The following is a 27,306-nucleotide window of genomic DNA, read 5'->3' on the forward strand; positions in this document are numbered from 1 at the left end:
CTAAAACAAAAATATATTATACAAAAAAAACGTAGTGGGGCTGAATAGGGATACCCCAGGGCAGAAAATAGTTATTTTGTCCACAATACTGCAGTAATCCCCCCCCCATCCAATTTAATATGAATCGCCTCAGGTTGGGCCAGAGCCTGGGGGAATGTCTCATTACTTTGGAGACCCCATCTCTGGGCCCTGCTGTTAGGAGCGAGAATGGTGAGAGTGATGCCATACCACCAAAGTGGTGGTGGGATATCAAAGGTCCTTGTGCCCATGTCGAGCAGGGTGCCCAATGCAGTAGAGAAAATATAGGTGATGGCAAACAGAAGTGGCAGCTGAGCGGGGAGCCAACTGGGCAGCACAGTAGTGGGTTCCTTGTGTAGCCCTAGGTGTGATCGGAGAACCCACACAAAAAAAAACGTGTTGCAAAGCCACATTCGCAAACAGCAGCGGGAGAAGCACGCTCTTCTAATATTCTCTGCTACATCAACGGAGCGCACTTTTATTCTCTGCAAGTGCTTCTTAGGCCATCTCACCCCTTGTGGTGCTCCAGGTAGGGCAGGGGCACCACTAAGGTACTGCTGAAGTGTTTTGGATGACTAGAAATTGAAACAAACACCTAACCATAAGTCTGGTGGGTCACTGAATTATTGACACCAGGACAGTTTTTCTTTATCTTTATTTTTCGATGCACCCTGGAGCTGGAACATTGGCTCTACAGTACAGTTCGGGAGGGCAGAGATCCCTTGTAGTATGGTTCTGTACCTGCATTTTGTGGTCTGAATAGTGTTAAAAACTAGACTTAAATTCATGTTTATTGTTGTTCTAAACAACAAAAAAACTTTATTTTAAACAGTTTGTGACACTTATTATTTACCTTTGTGCTATGTGTTTTAATAAGATATATATATTGGATTACTCTGGTGAAGTTTTGACTAAACCCATAGATCTACTTTACACCTGTTGATGTGGTGACTGCCTGATAAAGTCAAGAGGCTTGCCTTTTAATTTTTTGTGTTCTGATCGTTTAGCAAAGCCAGTACACCTGTGCAGGCCCTGAGACCACCTATAACAGGTTAAGTGTCACGTTATAAGGTAGTGACATATACTACCTTCAGAGGTCGAATCGTTTGACTCGGACAGGAGTAAGAAATCAACCAAGCAGACAAAAAGGATCAATAACCATCAAATATAACTTCAAGTAATCAAAATATTTAGTTTGCAGTCAGTAATTTATTCACACCATGACCTAAGTGGCCATGCGTCACCACATCAGTTTAGTATAGTTTAAACATTTATTGCCCTTAATTAGCAATGTTAAAGTCGCGTAGATGATGGGCAAGACCAAATGATAAAAGTACAGAAACAACACAGACTGTCCAAAGCATCTACAGAATCTCAATCTAGCTAAAACATTTATAATTAGACACTCCAAGAAAACAATACAGAATAACAGCAATATCAAGTGAATAAAAGAAACAATTACATTTAATGTATGCAGATGAATGAATGAATCAATTAATAGACACTCACATTTGAGCTTCATGCAAAAATAAAAATAAGTCAAAAATTTATTTGAAAACATCTAACTATAGCTCTAACCAAAAATAAACGATTGAATTTTCTGAGGGAGAAAACCTGCAAGGAAAACACATGCACATTGGTTATACTTCTCCTAAATGAGACAGCAGTGTAGGAAGCTGGCTCTGTATATACTATATCAAAATGACTTAAGTGTGCAAGAGGCTTGACGGAGGCAATAATAGATAATACTAATGCTTTATTTGTAGTAGTGTGGTCGAGCAGTTAGGCTTATCAGAAGGTAGTGTTAAGCATCTGTTTTACACACACAAGCAATAAGGGAAAACACATACTCAATGACTTAACTCCAGACCAATAGGTTTTTGTATAGAAAAATATCTTTTGTTAATTTATTTCTAGAACCACAAGATTCATTTATCAGGTAAGTGCATTAAATGAAAGGTACTCTACATACTTAGAACTTTGAATGGAATCAACAATGTACACAGTTTACTTTAAAATTGCAAAAAGCTTTTTTAGAATTGGACACTGCAATTTTCAACAGGCATCTCTACTGGCTGTAGTGCCCTGTGGCACTGTAACACCAGGCTTGAGCCTTTGAGACTCAGCCCCAGGTGTTACAGTTCCTGCAGGGGGGAGGTGTGAAGCACCTCCACCCAGGACAGGATTTGTTTCTGACCACAGAGTGCACAAAAGGCCCCATGTGGTCAGAAACTCGTCTGGAAGTGGCAGTCTGGTATAGGCCGGTCAGTCCTACACTACCAGGCTGGCTGACATACAAGGGGCATCTCTAAGATGCCCTCTGTGTGCATTTTTCAATAAATCCCACACAGGCATCAGTGTGGGTTAATTGTGCTGAGAAGTTTGATACCAAACTTCCCAGTATTCAGTGTAGCCATTATGGTGCTGTGGAGTTCGTAATGACGAACTCCCAGACCATATACTCAGTATGGCTACCCTGCACTTACAGTGTTTAAGAATGGACTTAGACACTGTGGGGGCATATTGCTCATGCAGCTATGCCCTCACCTGTGGTTTAGTGCACCCTGCTGCCTTAGGGCTGTAAGGCCTGCTACAGGGGTGACATACCTATGCCACAGGCAGTGGCTTTGTGGGCATGGTACTCTAAGGGAGGGCCATGTCGACTTTGTTTGTTCTCCCCACCAGTACACACAAGCTGCCAGATAGTACGCATGTACTGAGTGAGTGGTCCCTTAGGGTGGCATAATACATGCTGCAACCCTTAGAGCCCTTAGCAACGGGGTACCTTTTACAGGGGTCTTAACTGTGTGCCTGGGCTGTGCCATCTGGGTAAACAAAGATACAGTTTTGGGAAAGAACACTGGTGCTGGGGCCTGGTTAGCAGTGTGCTAGTCCACTTCCAATCAATACTGGCATCATCACTAGGCAAAATGTGAGGGGGTAACCATGCCAACAGTGACACTTTCCTACAAGCAGTCAACAGGATCTTCATCAGTAGAGCACTGGAGCATCAGGCCTTCATTAGTCGGCCTCGGGAACATGAATGAGACAACAGTTCAGTAATGGAGGGCCTAATGTATCTGAACTGTTATAATCATCTAAACAGAAACACATCTAGCTCCAAACAAGCTCAGCACAAATCTGGAACAGACTTACATCACCTAAAACGTTGCTATATTTAAGTTCTAAAAGTTACTAACTAAGCTTCTATTGGACAAGACTATGGGGTGAGACTATTTACAGCCAATCAGGTTTTTCTGCATCTCTGAAGTAAATCTTCTTTTAGTACTACGTCTTGGATTGGTTTACGTTGTCACTCTCTTGTCTCCGGTCAGCAGCTTCTGTGCATATATTACATTGTAAAAAGCAAAATAGAACATGATATTGAGTGCTGAAGTCCATTGTTAAAACTTAAAATTATTATCTCGAGGAAATACTACAAGTGAAGCAAGAACAGAACAGAATAATTTCCACTGTGCAAATTACACAGGATGTTTAATAAAACAATGTTTTCAAAACATTTCAGTGAAGGCAGCAACATTTGAACATAGTGCTTCTAGAAAATACTAAAACGTAGGCCTTTTCTTTAATGCTAAGACATGAACAAAATAAAACAATTTTAAATATAAATTCAAACCATTAGTTTTGTAATACATTAAGAATTAATATTTTTCAGTACATATAATTATGATTAATCAACATACATTTTCATTAGCATTTATTTTTTCACATAGAACTCGTGGTAGTGGACACCATGTCAATCACTTTTAAAGCTACTTGTTTATTTTCTAACACATGTTTTCAGTTAGTCCTTTTAATACATGTGATTTCAAATTTCGTTTTAGTTATTCATTTTTATAAATAATCTTTGCTCTCTATCTCCTGCACTAGTTAAAATCAGTTAAAACATAGAAATTCACTGAAAAAGCATTGAAGTGACTTAAGTAAAAAACAAAGCTTAGAAATTCTCTGAAAAATCCAAAGGTTAAAGTGATGTTATAGCAAGGAATGGTAGTAATATCTTACTTCACATTGAAGAAATTCACTCAAATAAACAATGGTTAAAATTATATTATAATTAGATCCAAATGTTATTTACAAGGTAACATTTTAAAATAAAAAACACTGAAATTCACAAGGTATGATTAGCTGAGTAACTATGCCTTGAGCCCCCGCCATGCATTGCTTATTACTTCACATATTACATAACTCATGGCATGTTCTAGCGTGCCGGCAGGGAACCACTGTGTCCCATGGGATATGGTCCCCGGGGCTGATATTGGCACGGGTAGAGTGCACACAGCCTCCCCCTAAAAAAATTAAAAAAAAGAAATCAACCCAGGGGATGGGTTCCCTTATTATTTACTCTGCCCCCAGGGTGCTGGGGTCCCTTGGGCCTTCTAAAGAATTAGGGAGGGGGTGTCACACCCCCCTCCTATATAAATGTAATTTGCTAGGCCCACCCCAGAGGGAGTGTAATTTCAAGCACAGGATCCACCCCAAAATTGCCACAAATGCTCCAATTTTTCACTGTAAACAGTAATAGACACCATTTAAGTTCTAACATTCCACGTGCCAGCCAATCAAAGCAAAGCAAGAACCTCTCACTACTGTGAGAGCTTGAAGGCTGACTGGAAAAAACAAGCCTCTCGGCCAATCACAGGGCCTTATTTTTTATTTCATGGGAGGCTCGCAAGACACTCTCAAACCCAACTGCCAAAATATACAATTATATGTGACCCTTAATTTCTCTTAAGCTACTGAGCGGAATACATCAAATCACGAAAAGCTCAATCTGCGGACCAAGGTCTAGCTTTGTGACTCATTTTGTGTAATTCCGTTCAGCTGTTTTTACTAAAACCTGTATTAAAGAAGTATACGGAAAATGCATGGATATTTTAAGTTTTGGAGTTTTGGGATCCCCACCCTTTTTTTTTTTTCTTGGCCATTGCTTCTCAGATCACCCAAGGCGGAAGAATTTTTTTGGGGTGGGAAAGTTCTGTGAAGATTCGTCAAATGAGCCCAAAGTCATTAGAAAACACTCCTTCTATGGAAAAGCAAACATAACTATAACTACCTGCTAGCAACTGCCAGTAGGTAATTAAAAACAAAAAAAATATATATATATATGTATATATATATTCCTTCCAAAAATAAATAATTCGCAGCACTCCAAAAGACTTTGTATCAATATTTATTCTTCTTCAGAACAAGCATCCTCATCACCAACGCGTTTCGACTATCACAGTCTTGATCACAGTAAGACTGTGATAGTCGAAACGCGTCTTTTGGAGTGCTGCTAATTATTTTTGGAAGGAATTAATCACAGGGAATTGGTCCATCCCTGATGCAGGCACCAGCCGAGGAGTGCGCAGTGAGAGGACTGCTTCGAGATATATATATATTTTTTTTAGATGGCATTTGTAGCTGCAGATACACATGCTTTGCAAACGTCTGCCATCTAGTGTTGGGCTCGTAGTGTTACAAGTTGTTTTTCTTCAAAGAAGTGTTTTCGGGTCACGGGATCGAGTGGTGACTTTTCTTCGGCTCCATTGCGCATGGGCATCGACTCCATGTTAGATTGTTTTCTTTCCGCCATCAGGTTCGGACGTGTTTCCTTTCGCTCCGACAGTTCGATTCGGAAAAGCTTGAAAACTCTTTATTTCTCATCGGTATTTTTTCTATCGCGTTACACCTTCCTTCGACACTTCGGTACCATCGGATCAAACATCTTTACTCGCTCTTCTGGGCGTCGGTGCCGAGTTGGGCCGACTGCGTGAAAGCCTCATGGACCGAACTCCATTCTGATTCTGTCCTCGTGCCACGCTAAATTCTCTTATACGGACCAACATCTGGCTTACACTGAGGAGCATGGACTTTCAAAAGCACTTAAAGAAAGCCAAAAATCTACTGAGGAGGACTCACATATGCAGCCTATCATAGAATTTTGACTGCACCTCCTCCAAAACCAAAGAGGAAATTAGCCTTTCAGGAGGAATTGGACACTGCACAGCCTCCAGCTAAAGTGCCAAGAACAAAGGAGAGACCTCCACCTCCTCAATTTTCACCTTCTCAGTCTCCTCCTCACTCTCCACATATCTCTCCTCCTACCAGCCCTACACCTATGCAGTCACCATCACATTCATTTGATTCACAGCACGACAATATAGATCCATGGGATTTTTATGATCCAGATCACATTCCCAATAACAACCCAGAATGCTATCCCTCAAAGCCTTCACCACCTTAAGATAGCACAGGGTACAATCAAGTACTAGCTAGGGCTGCAGCATACCATAGTGTCACCATGCACACTGAACAGTTGGAGGGTCGAGTTTTTTATTTAATACTCTCCTCCACGCACACAACACACCAGTCGCTCCCAGGCATGCTGATCACATTTTTAGAGAGCCTGTCAAAGCGAGAATAACAACTCCCAGGGTAGAGAAGAAATACAAGCCACCTCCCTCTGATCCTGTGTATATAACTCCGCAACTCCCTCCAGACTCAGTAGTAGTAAGCGCTGCTAGGAAGAGGGCAAACTCGCAGTCGTCAGGTGATGCACCCCCACCAGACAAAGAGAGTAGAACATTTGATGCTGCAGGGAAGAGAGTGGCAACCCAGGCCGCTAACCAATGGAGAATAGCCAACTTACAGGTGTTGTTGGCTAGATACAATAGGGCACATTGGGATGAGATGAAAGGTATAATTCAGCATCTCCCCAAGGTACATCAAAAGAGGGCACAGTAGATAGTAGAGGAAGGGCAAGCCATCTCCAATAACCAAATTAGGTCTGCCCTGGAGTCAGCAGACACAGCTGCCAGGAGCGTCAACACTGCTGTAACAATCAGGAGGCACGCATGGCTCAGGTCCTCCAGGTTCAAACCTGAAATTCAACAAGCGATGTTGAATATGCCGTTCAATAAAAAACTACTTTTCGGCCCAGAGGTGGACACTGCAATTGAAAAATTGCGTAAAGACTCAGACACCGCAAAGGCCAGGGTTCTGCCAAAGGTTCCGCTATACACCACACAATACAGGGGATCAGGGGAATTGATACAAACTCTACCTAACATTCCACCAAAACCACACAGGCTATCCACAGACCATATCAGTCTGTTAAAGGAGAGGTCAAATCTCTATTACTCAAACAAGCAATAGAACCCGTGCCACAAAATCAAGTAGGAACAGGATTTTCCTCACTATATTTCCTCGTTCCCAAAAAGGGTGGCACCTTAAGGCCAATATTAGATCTCAGAGCCCTCAATCTTTACATTCTGTCAGAACACTTTCATGTGGTAACACTACAGGATGTTATCCCACTACTTCAGCAACACGATTTCATGGCAACATTAGACCTCAAATATCTCAGGTTTGTCATTCAAGAAAAGCACTATCAGCTCAAAGTGTTACCCTTTGGAATAACAACAGCTCCAAGGGTATTCACAAAGTGCCTAGCGGTAGTCACAGCCTACCTAAGAAGACAACACATACATGTCTTTCCATATCTAGACGATTGGCTAATAAAATAAAACAGTCATACGCAGTGTCAAAACCATGTGCATTATGTAATACAAACCCTGCACACGCTAGGGTTCTCAATAAACTACCAAAAGTCACAACTACAGCCTGCGCAAATACAAAAGTATTTAGAGGCAATACTAAATACTAAAAAAAGCGCTTGCAAGTCCAAATACGCAGAGAATATAAGCATTCCACAATATATTAGCACAAATAGACAGGTCAACAATACACTGTCAAATTTGTCATGAGACCATTAGGTATGATGGCATCATGTATTGCAATTGTTCCTTATGCAAGACTAAACATGCGGCCCTGGCAACAGTGCCTTGCACAACAATGGTCACAAGCACAGGGTCTACTTCAAGATCTAGTGTTGATAGATCGCCAAACATACATGTCCCTTCAGTGGTGGAATTCCACAAATCTAAACAAAGGGCGGCCGTTTCAAGACCCTGTGCCTCAGACCATAGTTACAACAGATGCATCAATGATTGGCTGGGGAGCTCACCTCAACAATCACAACATTCAAGGACAATGGGATTCACAACACAAACAGCTACACATAAATCACTTAGAGCTGTTAGCTGTCTTCCTAGCACTCAAAGCTTTTTAGCCTCTCCTTATTCACAAGAATTTCCTGATCAAAACCGACAACATGACCCCCATGTATTACCTAAACAAACAAGGAGGGACACATTTGTCCCAACTCTCCCTCCTAACTCACATAATTTGGAAATGGGCAATACGCAATCAAATTCACCTGGTAGCACAATACATTCCAGGGATACACAACCAGCTAGCGGATGTTCTCAGCAGAAATCATCAACAGACACACAAGTGGGAGATTCACCCTCAAGTACTTAAAAATACTTTCAACAATGGGGAACACCAAACATAGATCTGTTTGCCACCAGCAAAAACGCAAAATGCCAAAACTTTGCATCCAGAGACTCACATCCCCTATACAAGGGCAATGCTCTATGGATGAATGGGTCAGGGATATTTGTTTATGCTTTTCCCCCCCTCCCACTCATTCCATTTCTAGTCAACAAATTGTGTCAAAACACGCTCAATCTGATACTCATAGCGCCAACATGGGCACATAAGCCGTGGTACACAACACTACTAGACCTGTCAGTAGTACCACACTGCAAACTCCCAAGCAGACCAGATCTCTTGACACAAAACAAAGGGCAAATCAGGCACCCAAATCCCAACACACTCAATCTAGCGATTTGGCTCCTGAGATCATAGAATTTGGGTATTTACAACTACCAACTGAATGTATGGAAGTAATTAAGCAAGCAAGAAAACCCACTACCAGACAGTGCTATGCCAACAAATGGAAAAGATTTGTATATTACTATCAGTCTAAACAAATTGCCCCTCTTTCAGCATAAATACAAGATATTGTATGTTATTTGCTTCATTTGCAAAAATCAAATTTAACATTCTCTTCCATAAAAATACATCTCACTGCAATTTCTGCATATTGGCAAAATATACAGTGCACATCTTTATTTAGAGTGCCTGTTATCAAAGCCTTCATGGAAGGCTTAAAACGCATAATTCCACACAGAACCCCTCCAGTTCCTTCTTGGAATTTAAACATAGTGCTTACGCGACTTATGGGGCCCACTATTTGAACCTATGCACTCATGTCAACTGCAATTTTTAACATGGAAAGTTGCCTTCTTAGTCGCAATTACATCATTGCGAAGAGTTAATGAAATTCAAGCTTTTACTATTGAAGAACCATTCATACAGGTACACAAACATAAAGTTGTACTACAAACTACCCCTAAATTTCTTCCTCAAGTAGTATCACCTTTTCATATTAATCAAACAGTGGAACTACCAGTCTTCTTCCCACAACCAGATTCTGTAGCAGAAAGAGCTCTACTTACATTAGACATTAGAAGAGCTCTAATGTACTATATAGGTAGAACAAAACCATTCAGGAAAACTAAACAGCTATTTGTAGCTTTTCAAAAACCTTATACTGGCAACCCCATTTCAAAACAAGGTTTAGCAAGATGGATAGTAAGATGCATCCAAACATGTTACCTTAAAGCTAAAAGACAATTCTTAGTTGCTCCTAAAGCACATTCCACAAGGAAGAAAGGTGCTACAATGGCCTCCTTAGGAAATATACCAATGGCTGAAATATGTAAAGCAGCTAATTGGTCAACACCACATACATTTACTAAACACTATTGTTTAGATGTTTTAGCAACACAGCAAGCCACAGTAGGCCAAGCTGTACTCAGAACATTATTTGACAACTTCAACTCCTACAGGCTAACCACCACTTTTATGGGAGGACAAACTGCTTTGTAGTCCATGCACAGCATGTGTATCTGCAGCTACACATGCCATTGAACAGAAAATGTCACTTACCCAGTGTACATCTGTTCGTGGCATGATCCGCTGCAGATTCACATGCACCCTCCCACCTTCCCAGAAGCCTGTAGTTGTTTAAGTTATCCACATTCGTACATATATATATATATATATATATATATATATATATATATATATATATATATATATATATACACACCATTCCATTAGCATGGACATCTCTTTTCTTTATACTCTATCTCTCCTACCTTAACCTCTGCGGGAAAACAATCTAACATGGAGTGAATGCCCATGCGCAATGAAGCCGAAGAGGAGTCACCACTCGATCCTGTGACTCGAAAACACTTCCTCGAAGAAAAACAACGTGTAACACTGCAAGCCCAACAGTAGATGGCAGACGTATGCACAGCATGTGAATCTGCAGCGGAACATGCCACGAACAGATGTACACTGGGTAAGTGACATTTTCCATATTCATTCTCTCGTTGGCAGTGGTGGGCATTCTGTCGAAGTAGGGATTCTCAGGGTAAGGGAGCCACACAGCAGTCAGGCTTATTTCAAAGGCAATGTGTAAAGTATTCGTACACACATAGCAACAGAGTGAAAACACCACAAAAGTACTCCACACCAGTTTAGAAAAAAAACCAAATTTGTCTGTTGGAAAACAAGACCAAAACAACAAAAACTTCAACATTCACAAGTAGAAATATTACTTTTTAAAGTTTAAAAGAGTCTTAATCCTGAATAATCAGTGATTGTATTGTTATAACAAACAGTGCTGTGAATGCGTCAAAAAACAAAGACAATGTGGTCCGCAAAGGAGGTGATGTGTCAGAAAAGCAAGCGATGTGTCAATTCTTTTCCCGCCGGATGGGCGATAGTCGATTCTGTTCCCACTGGGCTGTCCGTGTGCCAGTTCTTTCCTCGCAGGAAAGGTGATGCGTCTGATCCTTACTGCGGTGCAGCATCGATGAAGAAAATGACATCCCAGGGGTGATGCGTGAAAAATCCAGACGAATGGTAAAGATGAATCCACATTGAAGCAGGAAATATGTTGAATCCGCAACTGTGAGACAGATGATGTCTATTTTTCAGCCACGGCACAGGCACTGCATTGATTTTTCTGCCACTACGGCTTGGTACATGGACTTTTCTTCAGGTCACCAGCTTCCACTTCCAAGGGCCCAGGGACTAGATTTGGCACCACTTGGCAAGTCAGGACTCTCAGCAGAAGAGCCCAGGCACTAGACATTTGACAGCAAAGCAACAGGCAGAGTGCCAGCTCTTCTCCAGCATCCATCTCTTCTCCCTGCAGAATGTCCTCGGTCGAGAAGAGTTCTGAAGTTGTGGTCCCAGAGGTCCAATACTTATACTAAATTCTGCCTTTGAAGTAGGCAAACTTAAATGGAAAGTCTTTGTAGTGCACAAGACCCTGCCTTTCCAGCCCTGATCCCAGACACACTCCAGAGGGCTTGAGACTGCTTTGTGTAAGGACAGGCACAGCCTTATTCAGGTGCAAGTGTCAGCAACTCCTTCCTCTAGCCCAGGAAGACCCATCAGGATATGCAGGGCACACCTCAGCTCTCTTTTTGTGACTGTCTAAAGTGAATTCACAAACATCCCAACTGTCATCCTGACCCAGACGTGTATTCCACAGCCAGGCAGAGGCACAGAATGGTTAAGCAAGAAAATGCCCACTTTCTAAAAGTGGCGTTTTCAAACTTACAATTTAAAAACCAATTTCATTAAAAGATGTATTTTTTAATTGTGAGTTCAGAGCCCCCAAACTCCATATCTCTATCTACTCCCAATGGGGAATTACACTTAAGATACTTCAAGGCAATCCCCATGTTAACCTATGGCAGAGATAGGCCTTGCAATAGTGAAAGCTGATTTTAGCAGTATTTCACTATCAGGATATGTAAAACACACCCATACATGTCCTGCCTTTTAAATACACTGCACCCGGCCCATGGGGCTGCCTTGGGTCTACGTTAGGGTTTACTTACATTTAGTAAAAGTGAAGATTTGGACTGGGCCAAAGCAAACTGGCTCATTCCAATCCAAAACAATCTGCTTAACTGTAATCCAAAACAATGTGCCCCGCTCCAGTCTACCTCACTCCAGTCCAAAACAATCTGCCCCACTCCAGTCCAAAACAATCTGTCCAACTCCGGTCCAAAACAATCTGTCCCACCGAAATCTGACCCAGTACAATCCAATCCGACCCACTCCAATCCAAAACAATCTGCTCACTCCAATCCAAAACAATCTGCCCACTCCAATCCAAAACAATCTGCCCTACTCCAATCTGCCCTACTCCAATCCAAAATAGTCTGCCCACTCAAGTATGCCCACCCCAATCCATAACAATCTATCTCACTCTTATCTAGAACAATCTGCCACACTCCAATCCGAAACAATCTGCCCTACTCCAATCTCAAACAATCTGCTCCACTCCAATCCAATCCACCACACTTCAGTCCAATCCATTCCACCCCACTCCACACAATCCCACTCCAATCCAAAACAATCTGTCCCACTCCAGTCCCAGACATTCTACCGTACTCCATTCCAAAACACTCTGACCCACTTCAGTCCAACACAGCCTCCCCACTCCAACCCAAACAATATGCCCCACCCCAGATTGCCCCACCCCAATCCAAAAGAATCTGCCCCACCCCAATCCTAAACAATCTGCCCCACCCCAATCCAAAACAATCTGCCCAACTTGAATCCAAAATAATCTGCCCACTTCAATCCAAAGCAATGTCCCCCACTCCAAGCCAAAATAATCTGCCCCACTTCAGTCCCAAGTAACCTGCCCCACTCCAGTCCCAAGTAACCTGCCCCACTCCAGTCCCAAGTAACCTGCCCCACTCCAGTCCCAAGTAACCTGCCCCACTCCAGTCTGAAGTAACCTGCCCCACTCCAGTCCGAAGTAACCTGCCCCACTCCAAGCCAAATCACTCTGCCCCACTCCAAGCCAAATCACTCTGCCCCACTCCAAGCCAAATCACTCTGCCCCACTCCAAGCCAACGCAATCTGCCCCACTCCAATGCAAAACAATCTGCCCCACTCCAATGCAAAACAATCTGCCGCACTCCAATGCAAAACAGTCTGTCCCACTCCAAGCTACCCCACTCCAATTCAAAGCAATCTGCCCCACTCTAGTCCAAAACTATCTGCCCCGCTCTAGTCCAAAACTATCTGCCCCGCTCTAGTCCAAAACTATCTGCCCCGCTCTAGTCCAAAACTATCTGCCCCACTCTAGTCCAAAACTATCTGCCCCACTCTAGTCCAAAACTATCTGCCCCACTCTAGTCCAAAACTATCTGCCCCACTCTAGTCCAAAACTATCTGCCCCACTCTAGTCCAAAACTATCTGCCCCACTCTAGTCCAAAACTATCTGCCCCACTCTAGTCCAAAACTATCTGCCCCACTCTAGTCCAAAACTATCTGCCCCACTCTAGTCCAAAACTATCTGCCCCACTCTAGTCCAAAACTATCTGCCCCACTCTAGTCCAAAACTATCTGCCCCACTCTAGTCCAAAACTATCTGCCCCACTCTAGTCCAAAACTATCTGCCCCACTCTAGTCCAAAACTATCTGCCCCACTCTAGTCCAAAACTATCTGCCCCACTCTAGTCCAAAACTATCTGCCCCACTCTAGTCCAAAACTATCTGCCCCACTCTAGTCCAAAACTATCTGCCCCACTCTAGTCCAAAACTATCTGCCCCACTCTAGTCCAAAACTATCTGCCCCACTCTAGTCCAAAACTATCTGCCCCACTCTAGTCCAAAACTATCTGCCCCACTCTAGTCCAAAACTATCTGCCCCACTCTAGTCCAAAACTATCTGCCCCACTCTAGTCCAAAACTATCTGCCCCACTCTAGTCCAAAACTATCTGCCCCACTCTAGTCCAAAACTATCTGCCCCACTCTAGTCCAAAACTATCTGCCCCACTCTAGTCCAAAACTATCTGCCCCACTCTAGTCCAAAACAATCTGCCCCACTCTAGTCCAAAACAATCTGCCCCACTCTAGTCCAAAACAATCTGCCCCACTCTAGTCCAAAACAATCTGCCCCACTCCAATCCAAAGCAATCTGCCCTCACTCCAATCTAAAACAATCTTCGGCACTCAAATCCACCACAGTCTGTCCTAGTACAAATGAAAACAATCTGCCTTACTTCAATTTGCCCTACTCCAATCCAAAACAATCTGCCCACTGCAATCCAAAATCTGCCGCACTCCTATCCGAAACAATCTGCCCATTCCAATCCAAACCAATGTACTTCACTCCATTCCAGAAATATCTGTTCCACTCCAGTCCAAACAATCTGCCCCTACACTAGTCCAAAACAATCTTCCCCTACTCCAATCCAAAACAATCTCCCCCTACTCCAATCCAAAACAATCTCCCCCTACTCCATTCCTAAACAATCTCCCCCTACTCCAATCCAAAGCAATCTGCCCTACTCCAATCCAAAGCAATCTGCCCTACTCCAATACAAAGCATTCTGCCCCACTCCGATACAAAGCAATCTGCCCAACTACAATCCAAAACAATCTGCCCCCCCCAAGCTTCTCCACTCCAATCCAAAGCAATCTGCCCCACTCCAATCCAAAGCAATCTGCCCCACTCCAATCCAAAGCAATCTGCCCCACTCCAATCCAAAGCATTCTGCCCCACTCCAATCCAAAGCAATCTGGCCCACTCCAATATAAAGCAATATATGCCCCACTCCAGTCCAAAACAGTCTGCCCCAGTGAACTGCAAAACAATCTGCACCACTCAAATCCACAACAGTCTGCCCCACTCTAATCCAAAACAATCTGCCCCCTCCAAGCTGCCTCACTCCAATCCAAAGCAATCTGCCACACTCAAATCTAAAACTGTCTGCCTCACTCCAATCCAAAACAATCTGACCCACTCCAGACTGCCCGCTCCAATCCTGTCCTCCCTACTCCATCTTAATTCACCCCACTCCAGTGTATCCCAATCCAATCTACCCTGCTCCAATCCATTCAATCTACCCACTCCAATTCACCACAGTCCATCCCACTCCAGTCCAACCCACCCTGCTCCTCCTATTCAACACACCCCACACCAGTTCAACCCCTGGCGCTCTAACCCACCCCACCCCACCCCACTCCACTCCACCCCATTCCAGTCAACCCTCCCCACTCGAATCCAATCCAGTATAACCCAATCCACCCACTCTAACCCAAACCATCCACTCTAACCCAAACCACCCACTCCAATCTACTCACCTCAACCAGTCCATCCCACTTCAAACCAATCCACCTTAATCCACCCCAGTCCAATCCAGTTCACCTTAATCCACCCCACCCTACTCCAGTCCACCCCACTCCATCCCACACCACCTTAATCAAGGGCACTCAAATCCAGTCCACCCAACTCCACATTAATCCAATCTTCCACACTCCACACCAGTCTAATCCACCCCACTCTAATACAATTAATCTCAATCCAGTCCAATCCACCCCACTCCAGTCTGCCCCACCCTACCCCAGTCTGCCCCACCCTTCCCCAATCCAATCCCCCTCACCCCAGTCCAGAGCACTCCATTCAGTTCAATCCACCCCACACCAATTCAGTCAACTCCACCCCAATTCAATTCATCCCACTCTATTCAGTCCACCCCAGTCAATCCAGTTCACCTCACTACATTCCTCTCACCCCACTCCAATCCAATTCACCCTACTCAATTAATCTCAATCCACTCCAATCCAATCCACCCACGTCAGTGCATTCAACCTCACCCCAATTCACCCTACCACACCACAGTCCAGCCCAAGCCAACCCACCCACCCTATCGACCCATTCCAATCTAGTCCACCACAGTCCACCCCATTTTAATACACTCCATTCCAATCCACCTCACCCCGCTCTACTCCAATCCACCCCACTCTAATCCATTCCTCCCATCTCTAATCCATTCCTCTCCCCTCTGTTTCAATCCACCCACTTTACTCTAATTCACTCCACTCTACCAAGTTCACAACAATCCAATCCAAACAAACCCAGTTCCCTCCACTCCAATCCACTTAAGTCCATCCCACTCCAGTCCTGTTCATCGTAACCCACCCCACTCCAGTCCAATACAGTCCACCTTAATCCACCCCAGTCCTGTCCATCCACCCCACTCCAAACCACCTTAATCCAACCCACTCATTCACACCAATCCAACCCATCCCATATCAATCCAATCCACTTCGCTCCAATCCAACCCACACCAATTAAATCCTCCACTGTCCAATCCACCCCACTCAGTCCGATCCAATCCACTCCAGTCCACTCCACCCCACTCCATTCCAATTCATCTCACTCAATCCAGTGCAATCCGCCACGATCCACCCTACTCAATCGATCCACCCCACACTAAAAATATATATATTTTTTAAATCCATTCTACTCCAATCCACCCCTCCCCAATCCAGTCCACCTCAATCCAATCCCCTCCAGTGCAGTCCACCCTAATCCATTCCAACCCACTCAGTTGCGCCCCACTCCATTCCAATCCACCCCAACACTCCAGTCCAATCTACTCCAGTCCGATCCACCACACCTCAGTGCAGTCCAACCTAACCCACCCCAATCTAATCCACCCCACCCAATCCAATCCACCCCTCCACAGTCCACCCACCCCAATTCAATCCAGTAAACCCCATTCCAACCCACCGTATTCCAGTCCACCCCTCTCACTCCAGTCTAGTCCAATCCACCCCACTCTACCTAGTCCAATGCGCCCCATCCACTTCAATCTTTCCACTCAACTCCAGTTTAATCCATTCCACGATCCACTCCAGTCCAGTCTGCCCCTCTCCAATCAAATTAATCTAATCCATCCCACTCCAGTCCAATCTAATCCACCCCACTCAAATTCACCCCACTCAGAACCACCCCAATCCACCCCACCCGAGTCCTACCACTTAAGTCCAATCAAATCACCCCACACCAATCCACCCCACTTCCCTTCACCATAATTTCAATCCACCCTAGTTGAATCCAATCCACTCAATTCAAGCAACTCTACTCCAATCCAAACGACCCCACTGTACTCCAATCATCCCCACTACCTGAGTCCAGTCAACCCATTCCACTCCACGCCAAAGCGCTCTCTGCCCCTGAACCATTGAACGCTACTGTCCTCCATTCAAATCTACAACACTCTACTCCCCCTTCTCCACTCTACAACACTCCCCCACTCTGTTCTACGACACTCCACGGCACTAACTTTTAGCCATGCTGAACAGCAGCCACACTAGCATATAACATAGCAAAAACACACTGCCAAAGCCCATAGCCCTTGTATAGTCAAGACCTATTGGCTTTGCCAGTGCTTGTTTGTACTTTTGATTTGCGAGGGGTTCCCGATACCATATAATGACATTCTTCAGTACCATAATGCATTTTTGTGCTTGATTTTATGATAGTTTGCATTTTCTTAGACTGCTTTTTCACATGTCTTAGTTAACACGAAGAAACTTTTCTGATGCTAGGATTTCCTTGAGAACATCTCTTGGAAAGATGAGTTCTTTATGTTACAACTGTCTGTGTTCTTGCATGTACTCTGATCGTCATTAACAGCTATAATGGTGCAAGAATATCTTGGGTTTCCGTTTTTATAGTAATCATAGGTCATTTTGTGAGTGTCTGTTGTAGGAAATGTTCTCAGATACAAAATGATGAGAAATCTTTAGTACATACAAAATACCAGAACATGGAAAATTCGTCCATTACCATTGTCAGCAATTACATTTTACAGTTACCGGTCAATTTCTGATCATTTTCATTGTATTCAAGGTGATTAAATGGTCAATATTTACCATATAATTCATCCAGTTTTTTCCTGCATCTTATGCAGTGAATACTATAATATAAAAACCAGGCTCTAGCACAAAGTGATTGATGGTACACAGACTCTACACAGGCATACCAACCAAAGACATCAAACGTCTCCAACGTATCCAAAATGCCTCCGCCCGACTGATCCTCAACATACCTTGCCGAAGTCACATCTCCCCTCACCTAAAGGAACTCCACTGGCTCCCGGTAGACAAGAGGATAACCTTCAAACTCCTGACCCACGCTCACAAGGCACTTCACAACACCGGACCCTCCTACCTCAACACCAGACTCAACTTCTACACACCAACACGTCAACTCCGATCCGCCAACCTCGCCCTCGCCATCGTACCCCGAATCCAGCGCAAGACATCCGGCGGCAGATCCTTCTCCTTCCTCGCCGCCAAGACCTGGAACTCTCTCCCCACATCTCTTCGCCAGACCCAGGACCTCCTCACATTCAGAAGGCTCCTCAAGACCTGGCTCTTCGACCGCTAATCCAGCAGCGCCCCCCCCCCCTCAGCGCCTCGAAACCCTGACGGGTACATAGCGCGCTTTATAAATACCATGATTGATTGATTGATTGATTGATGGTAACACCAGGCCTGCATTCATTCTGTCCTCCTTAAATTACATTTTCTGTTGAAAAATACAGTAAAAGAAGAGGTCTCTTATTTTTTTAAAGCAAGATAATACTTTAAGTATAAAGAATAAAAAAAAGTTTACTGTATCCTAATATTTTAATATAAATCCAAATATCACCATAAATATTATGCACTAACCCAGTTAGAACTGGCAGCATCCACTTCATCAATCTTAAAAGTTAACTATGCCATTAAATCTGCAGCTTACTGGTGATTGCTTCCCCCAATTTGCTGCATGCTAGAATAACTGTGGTCAGAGACACTACATTTGCTTGAAAATAATGGGTCTTCCCGTTGGGCTTCTTAGTAAGTAGCAGTTTTTGAAAAAAATAATAGATACTAACTAATCTGCTTAGTGGATAAGAACTTGACTAATCAATTTTCAGTTGTCAATATTTGGTGTATCTGAATTGTTTTAATCATGCAGCACCTAGGGTGCGTTTTACCGTTACAAATTAAAGTAGTTTAGCTTCTTTTGTCAGTGTCAAATTATCTTTGATGTTTACTATGTAAATGAGCCCTTCTAACCTTGACAATACATGGCTTTTTTGCATAATTAATGCACAGATGCTTGCAGTTGAACCACCTTCAAGATGTGGATCTTCGTGTGAGCGGAGATGTTTTAGTGATTCAAGAAAAAATTTAAAGCTGTAAAAAGTCTGCAGAAATGTCAGATTTTCTGCAGTTTTAAGCTTAATGATAACTCTTGGAACAAGGGTCTTCCTAGGAGAGTGGCGCAACTGTTGTTGAGATGGCAGTGACACCCAAATGTTATATTTTTTGGGGGAGTCACAAACCTTCGTGTGGGTTGCACGTTCAACTTGTGCTCCTCCATGTGGTGCTCCAGATGGTGGATTAAATGTGTAAAATGGGTCAGATTAATACTCCTACTTTTTCTGTAGGCGCAGAAAAGGGGGTTATCTTCTGCAGACAAATGTCATGCATCTCCCTTTCTTATTTCCCAAAGACTTTGACACAGAAATGTGTGGTTATATTGCAGGAGATTGCTGGGCCCTATCGATGTTGACAGTAGCCCGTTTTCATTTTCAGTCTTCGCCTCTGCGAGTGCCACTTGCCAATAATAAAAATAGATTGTCCTATATTTTTCATTTTGCCTACTGCACGACAGGGATGAATTGTTTCGGCAGAGCCTGGCAAAACTTAGAGAACAGATTGTGCGAGCCAATACCTTGGTGAGAGAAGCCAACTTTCTTGCTGAAGAGATGAGCAAGCAAACTGACTACCAAGTCACGCTTCAGATCCCTGCAGCGAACCTCAGCGCCAACCGGAAGGTAAGCAGTGGAGAATACAATTTTCCCCTTCCAGCATCCTTCTCAGCTGGGATAAGTGCAGCTTCATAGCGTGCCTTCAAATGTACGATTATTATAATTACATTTCCTATACTTCTGTGAACCTTTGAAGGCTTGACTGTTTTCTGCAGTCATCAAGTGCTTTCCTGTTTTTTCAGGGCTTTCGGCTTAGTTGTTTTGTTTAACTTACCCGATGCAAGAACAACCTCGTTCCCCCTCACCTTCCATGCGACAAAATCAAATTAGTATGCCATTTTATTCAAATATGAATTAAATTAACCTTAGCAGATCCTGCAGCAGTTAGTTACCTCTACAAACCATTCTCATTCCCTGGCTGTGACATATTGTTCCTTTTTTTGTTTCTCCTTATGTGTATAATAAACAATTTCTCTGTTATTCTTCTGAACTTGTTCATCTCCATTTTCGAGTTTTCTGTGAAGTATTCTGGAATATGATTGGGTCTTGTGTTTTTTCAATAAAAAGAACAAATAATAACAACGCAATGGACTGAATAGGCATTGTTTGAACTAGGTAATTTAGTGGTCTGTTTTTTTCTTAGAAAGAGGAAGTTCACTACCTGCCATCATACCTGCCCAGATGTAAATGCCCTGCCCGATGTACAGAATATTTTGGGTGATTTGCTTTCTTTTGCCTAATTCTTTTTCTTAGAGGGGAGCAATTGTAAGTGAACCAGCCATTCAAGTGAGAAGAAAATGTAAATGCACCCAAGTGTGGACAATTGAGAAGCTGGAGAACAAACTGATTGACATGCGGGATCTGTATCAGGAGTGGAAAGAGAAGACTTCTGAGGTGAGAGGAGAACTAATAATGAACTGGAATCTTGCCTTTCTTCATAGTTTGGGATTAAAACACAATATATAAACATATGTTCTTTTATTTCTTGATAATGAAGTACAAAATAATATTCTTAATCTCTCGTTCTATTCTCTCACAGATCTTTTTTTCAAATTTTTGCTTGCTTTCCCTAGTCTGGCATTGATGGCTTTGAGGCCTGCTTTATACCTTCTCTGGAGTCCTGCTGTCTGTCAGGGTGATGGAGGTTTTTTTCTCCACCACAGTGGCTTGACATCCACCGATAGTATTAAGCGATCTCTGCCAATCATGCAGAGATCTCTTTGACTTGAGAGCATTTGCCATTATAACAAATTCTCTGAAGGCACATTCTGGTGAGCGTCTGTCATATTTCACGTGGACTCAAACCAGTCTTCTTTTATTTTCCAAAAACAAGCTCCCAAAAGAGTTTTTTTTTTTTTAAACAAAAAAATAAACGACAGTAGTACCCTGGAGGTTTTTTCCCCAGGTTGTGAGTGGTCATTTTTATATTTTGTTTTGTCCGGGACCTCTGAGGTTTTCCTAGCAATCCCGAATAGGAAAATAACACTTCTGACTGTCCATTCGAATAAGGTGGACTGTCTTAACTCTGTTGGGTCATCAGTTGAGTGATTTCGGGTGTTGAAGCCAGCCGAGACATCGGTGTTGGAAACATGTGAAAGAATGTGTCCTTCATTGAAGACCTACTACAACATCGTCAGCAGGATTATACTGGATTGTTGCCAGAAGGTTTGTTGGTGGCCAACCAAATAATTAGTGCTGCAGTAATTCTACTGAATTGACTGATCAATACGCTTATTGCCATGGCATTACCATAAGACGATCTTCATGGCTATCTTTAACAATTCCAAAGCCAGAAGCACAATTGAAAATTATGATTCTACCTTTTTCGGGGATTTCTTGGTTTAGCCACCACACAGAGGAAGATATTCAAAATATGGGAAATGAGGCAGAGAGACATTGAAAACAGTTGGACTCGAGAAACAGAAGAAATTCTTACAACCACAGTGCTGATTAAGAGATCATAGATTTTAACACCATAAGGCTCAAACCCCTTGCTGGTCTTTCAGTCTGCAACAACAGAATCCCATACCAAAGCGTAACATCTAAAAGGAATACAACCCAGTGGAGCTCTTGGTCTCCTAGAGGTAGGCAATTATCTGGCACAAGCTAGAGACAACTTAACACTCCCCCCCATCCCCCCCAAAAAACCGAGTTGGGTAACTGTATCCTTGCATATGACAGAGTGGACTTTAATCACAAGAAACAAATGGGTGCTAAATATTGTAGATCATGGTTATCTTCTACATTTCAAAATCATCCCTCCACCGATCCCACCAAAACCAACTGCAAAGCATCAACTATTTGTACTCCGAAAAGAAACATCTATCCTGTTAAAGAAAGGAGCTATCAAACCTGTTCCTTCAGATGAAAAAGGTCTAGGAGAATACTGCAGGTGTTTTCTAACAATGAAAAAGGACCAAAAAGAGAATTTAGACCCATACACAATCAAGTTTATCAAACAAAATATTGAATGTTAGCACTTCATCAAATTTACCTGCATTTGGGAGAAAAAGAATGCATATGCACAATAGACCTACAGGACTCATATTTCCACATTCCTGCAGCTCGCTCCCACAGAATATTTCTGGTAGGAAACCAGTATTATCAATACGCAGTGCTCCCATTCGGCCTAAAATCTGCGCCACTTGTTTTAAAAATGCATGGCTGTAGTTGGCGCTCACCTAAAAAGAAGGGGAATATTAATTTATACTGCGCCACTTGTTTTCAAAATGAATGGCTGTAGTTGGGGCTCACCTAAAAAGAAGGGGAATATTCATTTATCCTTACTTAGACATTTGGCTACTTGAAAGCATGCAGTCAACAGAAGGTAGTTTTGCAAAGATCATGTCTTCTAGCACAGATCCTTTTTTTGTCATTTCAGTTTAAAGCTGTGTTATTCGACGTGTAATAGGTGATGAATTGATATTTAATCAAATGCACATTTCTGGCAGTTTCTATTCTGTAAATGTATAATGAATATGTCTGATAGGCGAGATCAGTCAAAAGTGCATTCAGTGATAACTTAGTGACCATTTAGCTTAGAAATAATTCCAGGAATGTCCTAAATCTTATCACTATTTCCCTGGATATTTCTATTAGTTTAATCACTTGCTTTTAAGATTTTTTTGTTTTAGATTATGAAACAAATACAGGTCAGGTTCCATTTGAGCTATAGACTCCATTTTAGTTATCCTGTCTAGCTTGTTTACTTTTTTGCCCAAATCCATCCTAGGTAATGGAGGTCGTCATCTTAGACCATGACGGATGCCATCTTTGACATAGGAAGCTGCCATTTGCGTCTGCCATTTTCATCAAATTATGCAGAATAATCAACATATCTGCCTTTGACGCAATGTTGTCTCTGCCTATCTTTCCAAGAGCTGTAAAAGTTTCAAGTCATTCAGGTTCAGACCTCAACAAAACCTCCAGTGCAACATTAGTCTGGGACAGGTGCCTTTTTCTAGGTCATATAGCAACCATATCACAAATAATGTGGTCTATATTGACATAGTTTTACCTTATTAGTACACCCACTGATCTATATGATGTGAATATATACAGACTACCATTTGACCACATAGTTAGGAGAAAAACTTGCCCAGGTCACCGGCGCAGATCCAGATAAGCACAGCACCATATTGAATCTCAACAGAAGAAGCCTCCAGCACTTCCCTGGAGTAGCACACCGGCATGCAGGGACGCTTAAGTGGGGATGTACAGAGGCAGTGGCACTGAAAAGGGAGGAAGTACGTGGCCTGCTTAAACACCCCATAGCGGCGGCCTGGGAGGTACTGCTTCTGGATTTGCACCACAGGAGGGGGAGGGTGGTTGACATTGCACGCTCAACTACCAAGACATACCTCCTCACCCCTCTAGATCCATACACTGACACTTCCCAGCAGCATTCAGGACAGACGTTGTACCCTGTTAGGTTCAATACAGATGCTATCTGGAAGGGATGGGGATGTATCAAATTGGTGACGCTCCATCCTCATTAGTAATAGACATCACATGACTGGTTAATTATAGTTAAACATAGTTAAGGTTTACTCAAACGGAACCACACGCTCCTGTGACTATAATTATGTTCTTCATAGTCCTACGCTGTTTATGCACAAATAAGATGTAATAGATATGACAGCCAAAAAGTGATGCTACACAAAATGCTAATAAAATGCTTCCCAAAAAAAGCCGAAGAAGCCTCCAGCAAGACTCCGAGGATTTGCAAAGCATTCCTTTCTGCCTTCATGAACTGGTGCCAGGATTGTGTTCTTGCATAGATGCAATAGTTGACAAGCTATTCCAAACAGGTAACAAACCCTGATGTCCAGGTATGCACGCCACCTCCGAAACTCAGACTTAATTATTCATCTACTACAACTAGTATAGCGCTTAGAGATAGCATGCTGAGGGTGTAATGGCTATAAATTGTTATAATTTCCCCCTGTTTTCACTGTTACTTAAAAGCTTACCTGCTTTTTATTATCTTCTGTGATGTTACCAAGATTATGTGCACTAGATCTCAGTATTTTAAAATTACTTTTTTAAATAAATATGTTGAAATACATATTCTTTTTCCAGTGATCTTGAATATGTAAATCATTCATGAACAATAGTGTGGATCACCACTGCTCCCTGTTAGTAACCCCAGAAGTATAGGCACTACCTCATTTATGTACTGGGCGGGGTTCTGTGGGGCCAAAATAACCTGTTTTTCACATTATGCTCTTGTGCATGGAGCTAAGTTCACTCAAGTCATCATAAAAAGAGACTGTATTGTTTAGAGGAGAACATTTCTTCTATCAGGAACATATGTTATGTCCTCACGACAAACAATCCACCACCTGCGAGAAATATAGCCTAAATTCTAGGATATATGACCTATTCCATAAACATTGTTCCAGATGCAATATTACATATGAGAGGTCTTCAGCAGTGCTTAAAGGACCAGTGGAGATAAAAAGAGAAAATAGTTTGTAAGGCAGACTAACTCTGACATTATCAGCAAGGCAATCCCTCACATGTTGAAGCAAAAAGTATTTTTTTTTTTACTTAATGTGTCCTCGTCCTGTGGGACTCCTGTGGGTGCTGCCTCTGCTCCTGTGGATGGTCTGAAACGCTGAAGGTCTCCTGTGATGCCCCCTCCTGTGTTCAGTCCTCCTGGGCTTTGCTGGTTCCTAGCAGCACCTCTTCTCCACCAACAGCGAGTTTGCCTTTGCCAAGGCTGGTTGGTGGAAATCTCCTTCACCGACACCCGTCTGCACTCTTTCTTGCAGCATGGGACACCTTCTGCATCCATCAGGAACTCTCCTCAGGCTTCTGGGCTTCAGTGCTGACCTGTTCTTCATCGTCGACCAACTCCTGCATCTTTAGTGTGATGGGTAGGGGCTCCTGCCCCCACTGGACTATGTTGTGCCTTCTGGACTTGGTCCCCTCTCTCCACAAGTCTTCTCCTCCAATAATCGATCGCTGGTTTCTTGCAGGCTTGTCTGGGTGTCTTCTTTTCTTCCTTTTCTTCTTTGTGGGTGGTTTGGGGAAAATCCTCTGATTTACCCCTTCCTTCCTGTTCGCTGGTGGGTGTTGTGGCACTTACCTCTGTGGTTTTCGGGTACCCCAGCTCCCCTCTACACCATCCACTTACCTTGGTGAGAGTTCCATATTCGCATTCCATTTTTTTTTGTATATGGTTTGGGCTCCCCCTAGGGTCACTGTCGCCTATTGTGTTTTACACTGTTTTCTAACCATTTCTTATGCCTATCTCTAATTGCTAGTGTATATATATTGTGTTTACTTACCTATTAAGGTAGCATGCCTCTACAGTATTTTTTGGTATTGTGTTACTGTAATAAAGTACCTTTATTTTTGTAACACTGAGTGTTTTCTTCCATGGGTGTAAGTGCTGTGAGTGACAACAGTGAAATTGCATGAGCTTTGCATGTCTCCTAGATGAGCCTTGACTGCTCATCTACAGCTACTTCTAGAGAGCCTGGCTTCTAGACACTGCCTACACTACACTGATAGGGGATACCTGGACCTGGTATAAGGTGTAAGTACTTCAGTTACCCACCACACACCAGGCCAGTTTTCTGCACCTGTTCAAACAGAATTTCTAAGCAGACACTACGAAGTCTCACAATAAGGTTCTAATGGAAATTTTCTAGAATGTGGAACTTCTCACTGGACCTTTTTTCAACAGTAGAGGGCAAAAAATGTTGAGATTTTACTCCAGACTTCCAGAACAGCGATCTTTAGTGGATGCACTTTAGGTCAAATGATTGAGTTCTTTTGCTTTTACAACAATTGCATTAATACCAACAAAACTTGAAGGTTTACATTGAAAATGATACTGATAGTTCTAGATTGGCCAAGAAAATTGTGGTACTTTGATTTGTAGCAAATGTCCATAAAACCAGACAAGAGGTTGCCATGCAGACTGGAATTGCTAATGAGACTTCAAGGTCAAATTCAACACCCTACCCTTCCCTCATTGAATTTGGCTTCACGGCTCCTGAGGTCAGACAATATGGCCTTCTGAATCTGGACCCAGCTTGTATAGAAATCCTGAAGGAGACAACATGTCCATCGACAAGGACATGTTACTTTCTTAAATGGCAACAATTCTGTATTTGGTGTCAACGAAAAGGACACAATTAATTTGCATCCAGAAAGGTATGTTCTCCCTTACTTATTTGTTTTTAAAAAAAACGTAATTTTTTAAAATTTAACGTGTACAAAAACAACACAGAGTGCATGTAAACGAGTGTAAGTACCAGATCATGCGTCTTAGTAGATTTACAGCCAGAACCTTCACAGAGGGAATAACATCACGCATGACCCAGAACCTCACTTGGTAATGACATCTCCTCTATACAGTAGTGCTCTGTGTACCATCACATCTATGGGTCTCCCAGATCTGATTCCATGTCTGACTCTTTATGCTCATTAAAAGAGTAAAACATTGCCCTCCAGACTGACAAGTCCTCTGCAACGCTGTCATCAGTGTGAGAGTCTCAGGAGTGGTTCCTCTGCTGCTCCTCACTCCAGAATATCCCTGACCCATAAGTCCTCACTTGGAGTCTGGGATCCAATCCACTCAGTAGCTATTCTGTGCTTAGCAAGAAGCAGCACTAACTGCAGGACCTTATCTGAAATCTTGTGTACCCTCGGCTTCACTACCATGCCCAGGACCCATTCCCCAGGTGTCACAGGGATCCCGATTAAGGCAGTTCCCTCAACTTAGAGTAAAACGTATTACCAGAAGCTTCTGATAATCAGTCCATGCCAGACGTAGAAACCTGGCACCCTCTTCTGTACAACATGCACCCCATGCTACCCTGTTGGGGTCAATACTATTTAGCTGGGATGGTGTTATGTACGTGCAGTATATGTAATCGAAGTGTATTAAATGAAATTGGTTATTGCAGGATTCCGTTTTCACCATGCTGCATGCATCACCCCAGTCTGACTCCCCTAGATCTGTCGCCCATTCTGTTCTCACTTTGTACCATCATGTGCCCTGGAAGGGCTTTATAGAACAGAGTGATGAAGTGACTGCCATCCCCCGATCATCTGAGCAACACCCCCATGTGTCTGAGAAGTTGATGGGGCCGCCGGATGTATGCACCATATTTCCTTCACTATGTTTACTAAT

General features: G+C 43.0%; 1 protein-coding gene across 3 annotated transcripts in view; it reads left to right on the forward strand.

The window, feature by feature from the left end:
* KIF13A (kinesin family member 13A) overlaps positions 1–27,306 on the forward strand; it is a 733,240-nt gene that overhangs the window by 463,085 nt on the left and 242,849 nt on the right. For all 3 annotated transcript variants that reach the window (XM_069218350.1, XM_069218331.1, XM_069218342.1), the window contains 2 exons: positions 19,559–19,721; positions 20,409–20,549. In XM_069218350.1, the coding sequence (XP_069074451.1) occupies positions 19,559–19,721; positions 20,409–20,549 (304 nt within the window). The remainder of the gene's footprint in view (positions 1–19,558; positions 19,722–20,408; positions 20,550–27,306) is intronic.

Source organism: Pleurodeles waltl, chromosome 2_1 (genome assembly GCF_031143425.1).
Source record: "Pleurodeles waltl isolate 20211129_DDA chromosome 2_1, aPleWal1.hap1.20221129, whole genome shotgun sequence".
In the NCBI taxonomy this organism is placed as follows: Eukaryota; Metazoa; Chordata; class Amphibia; order Caudata; family Salamandridae; genus Pleurodeles; species Pleurodeles waltl.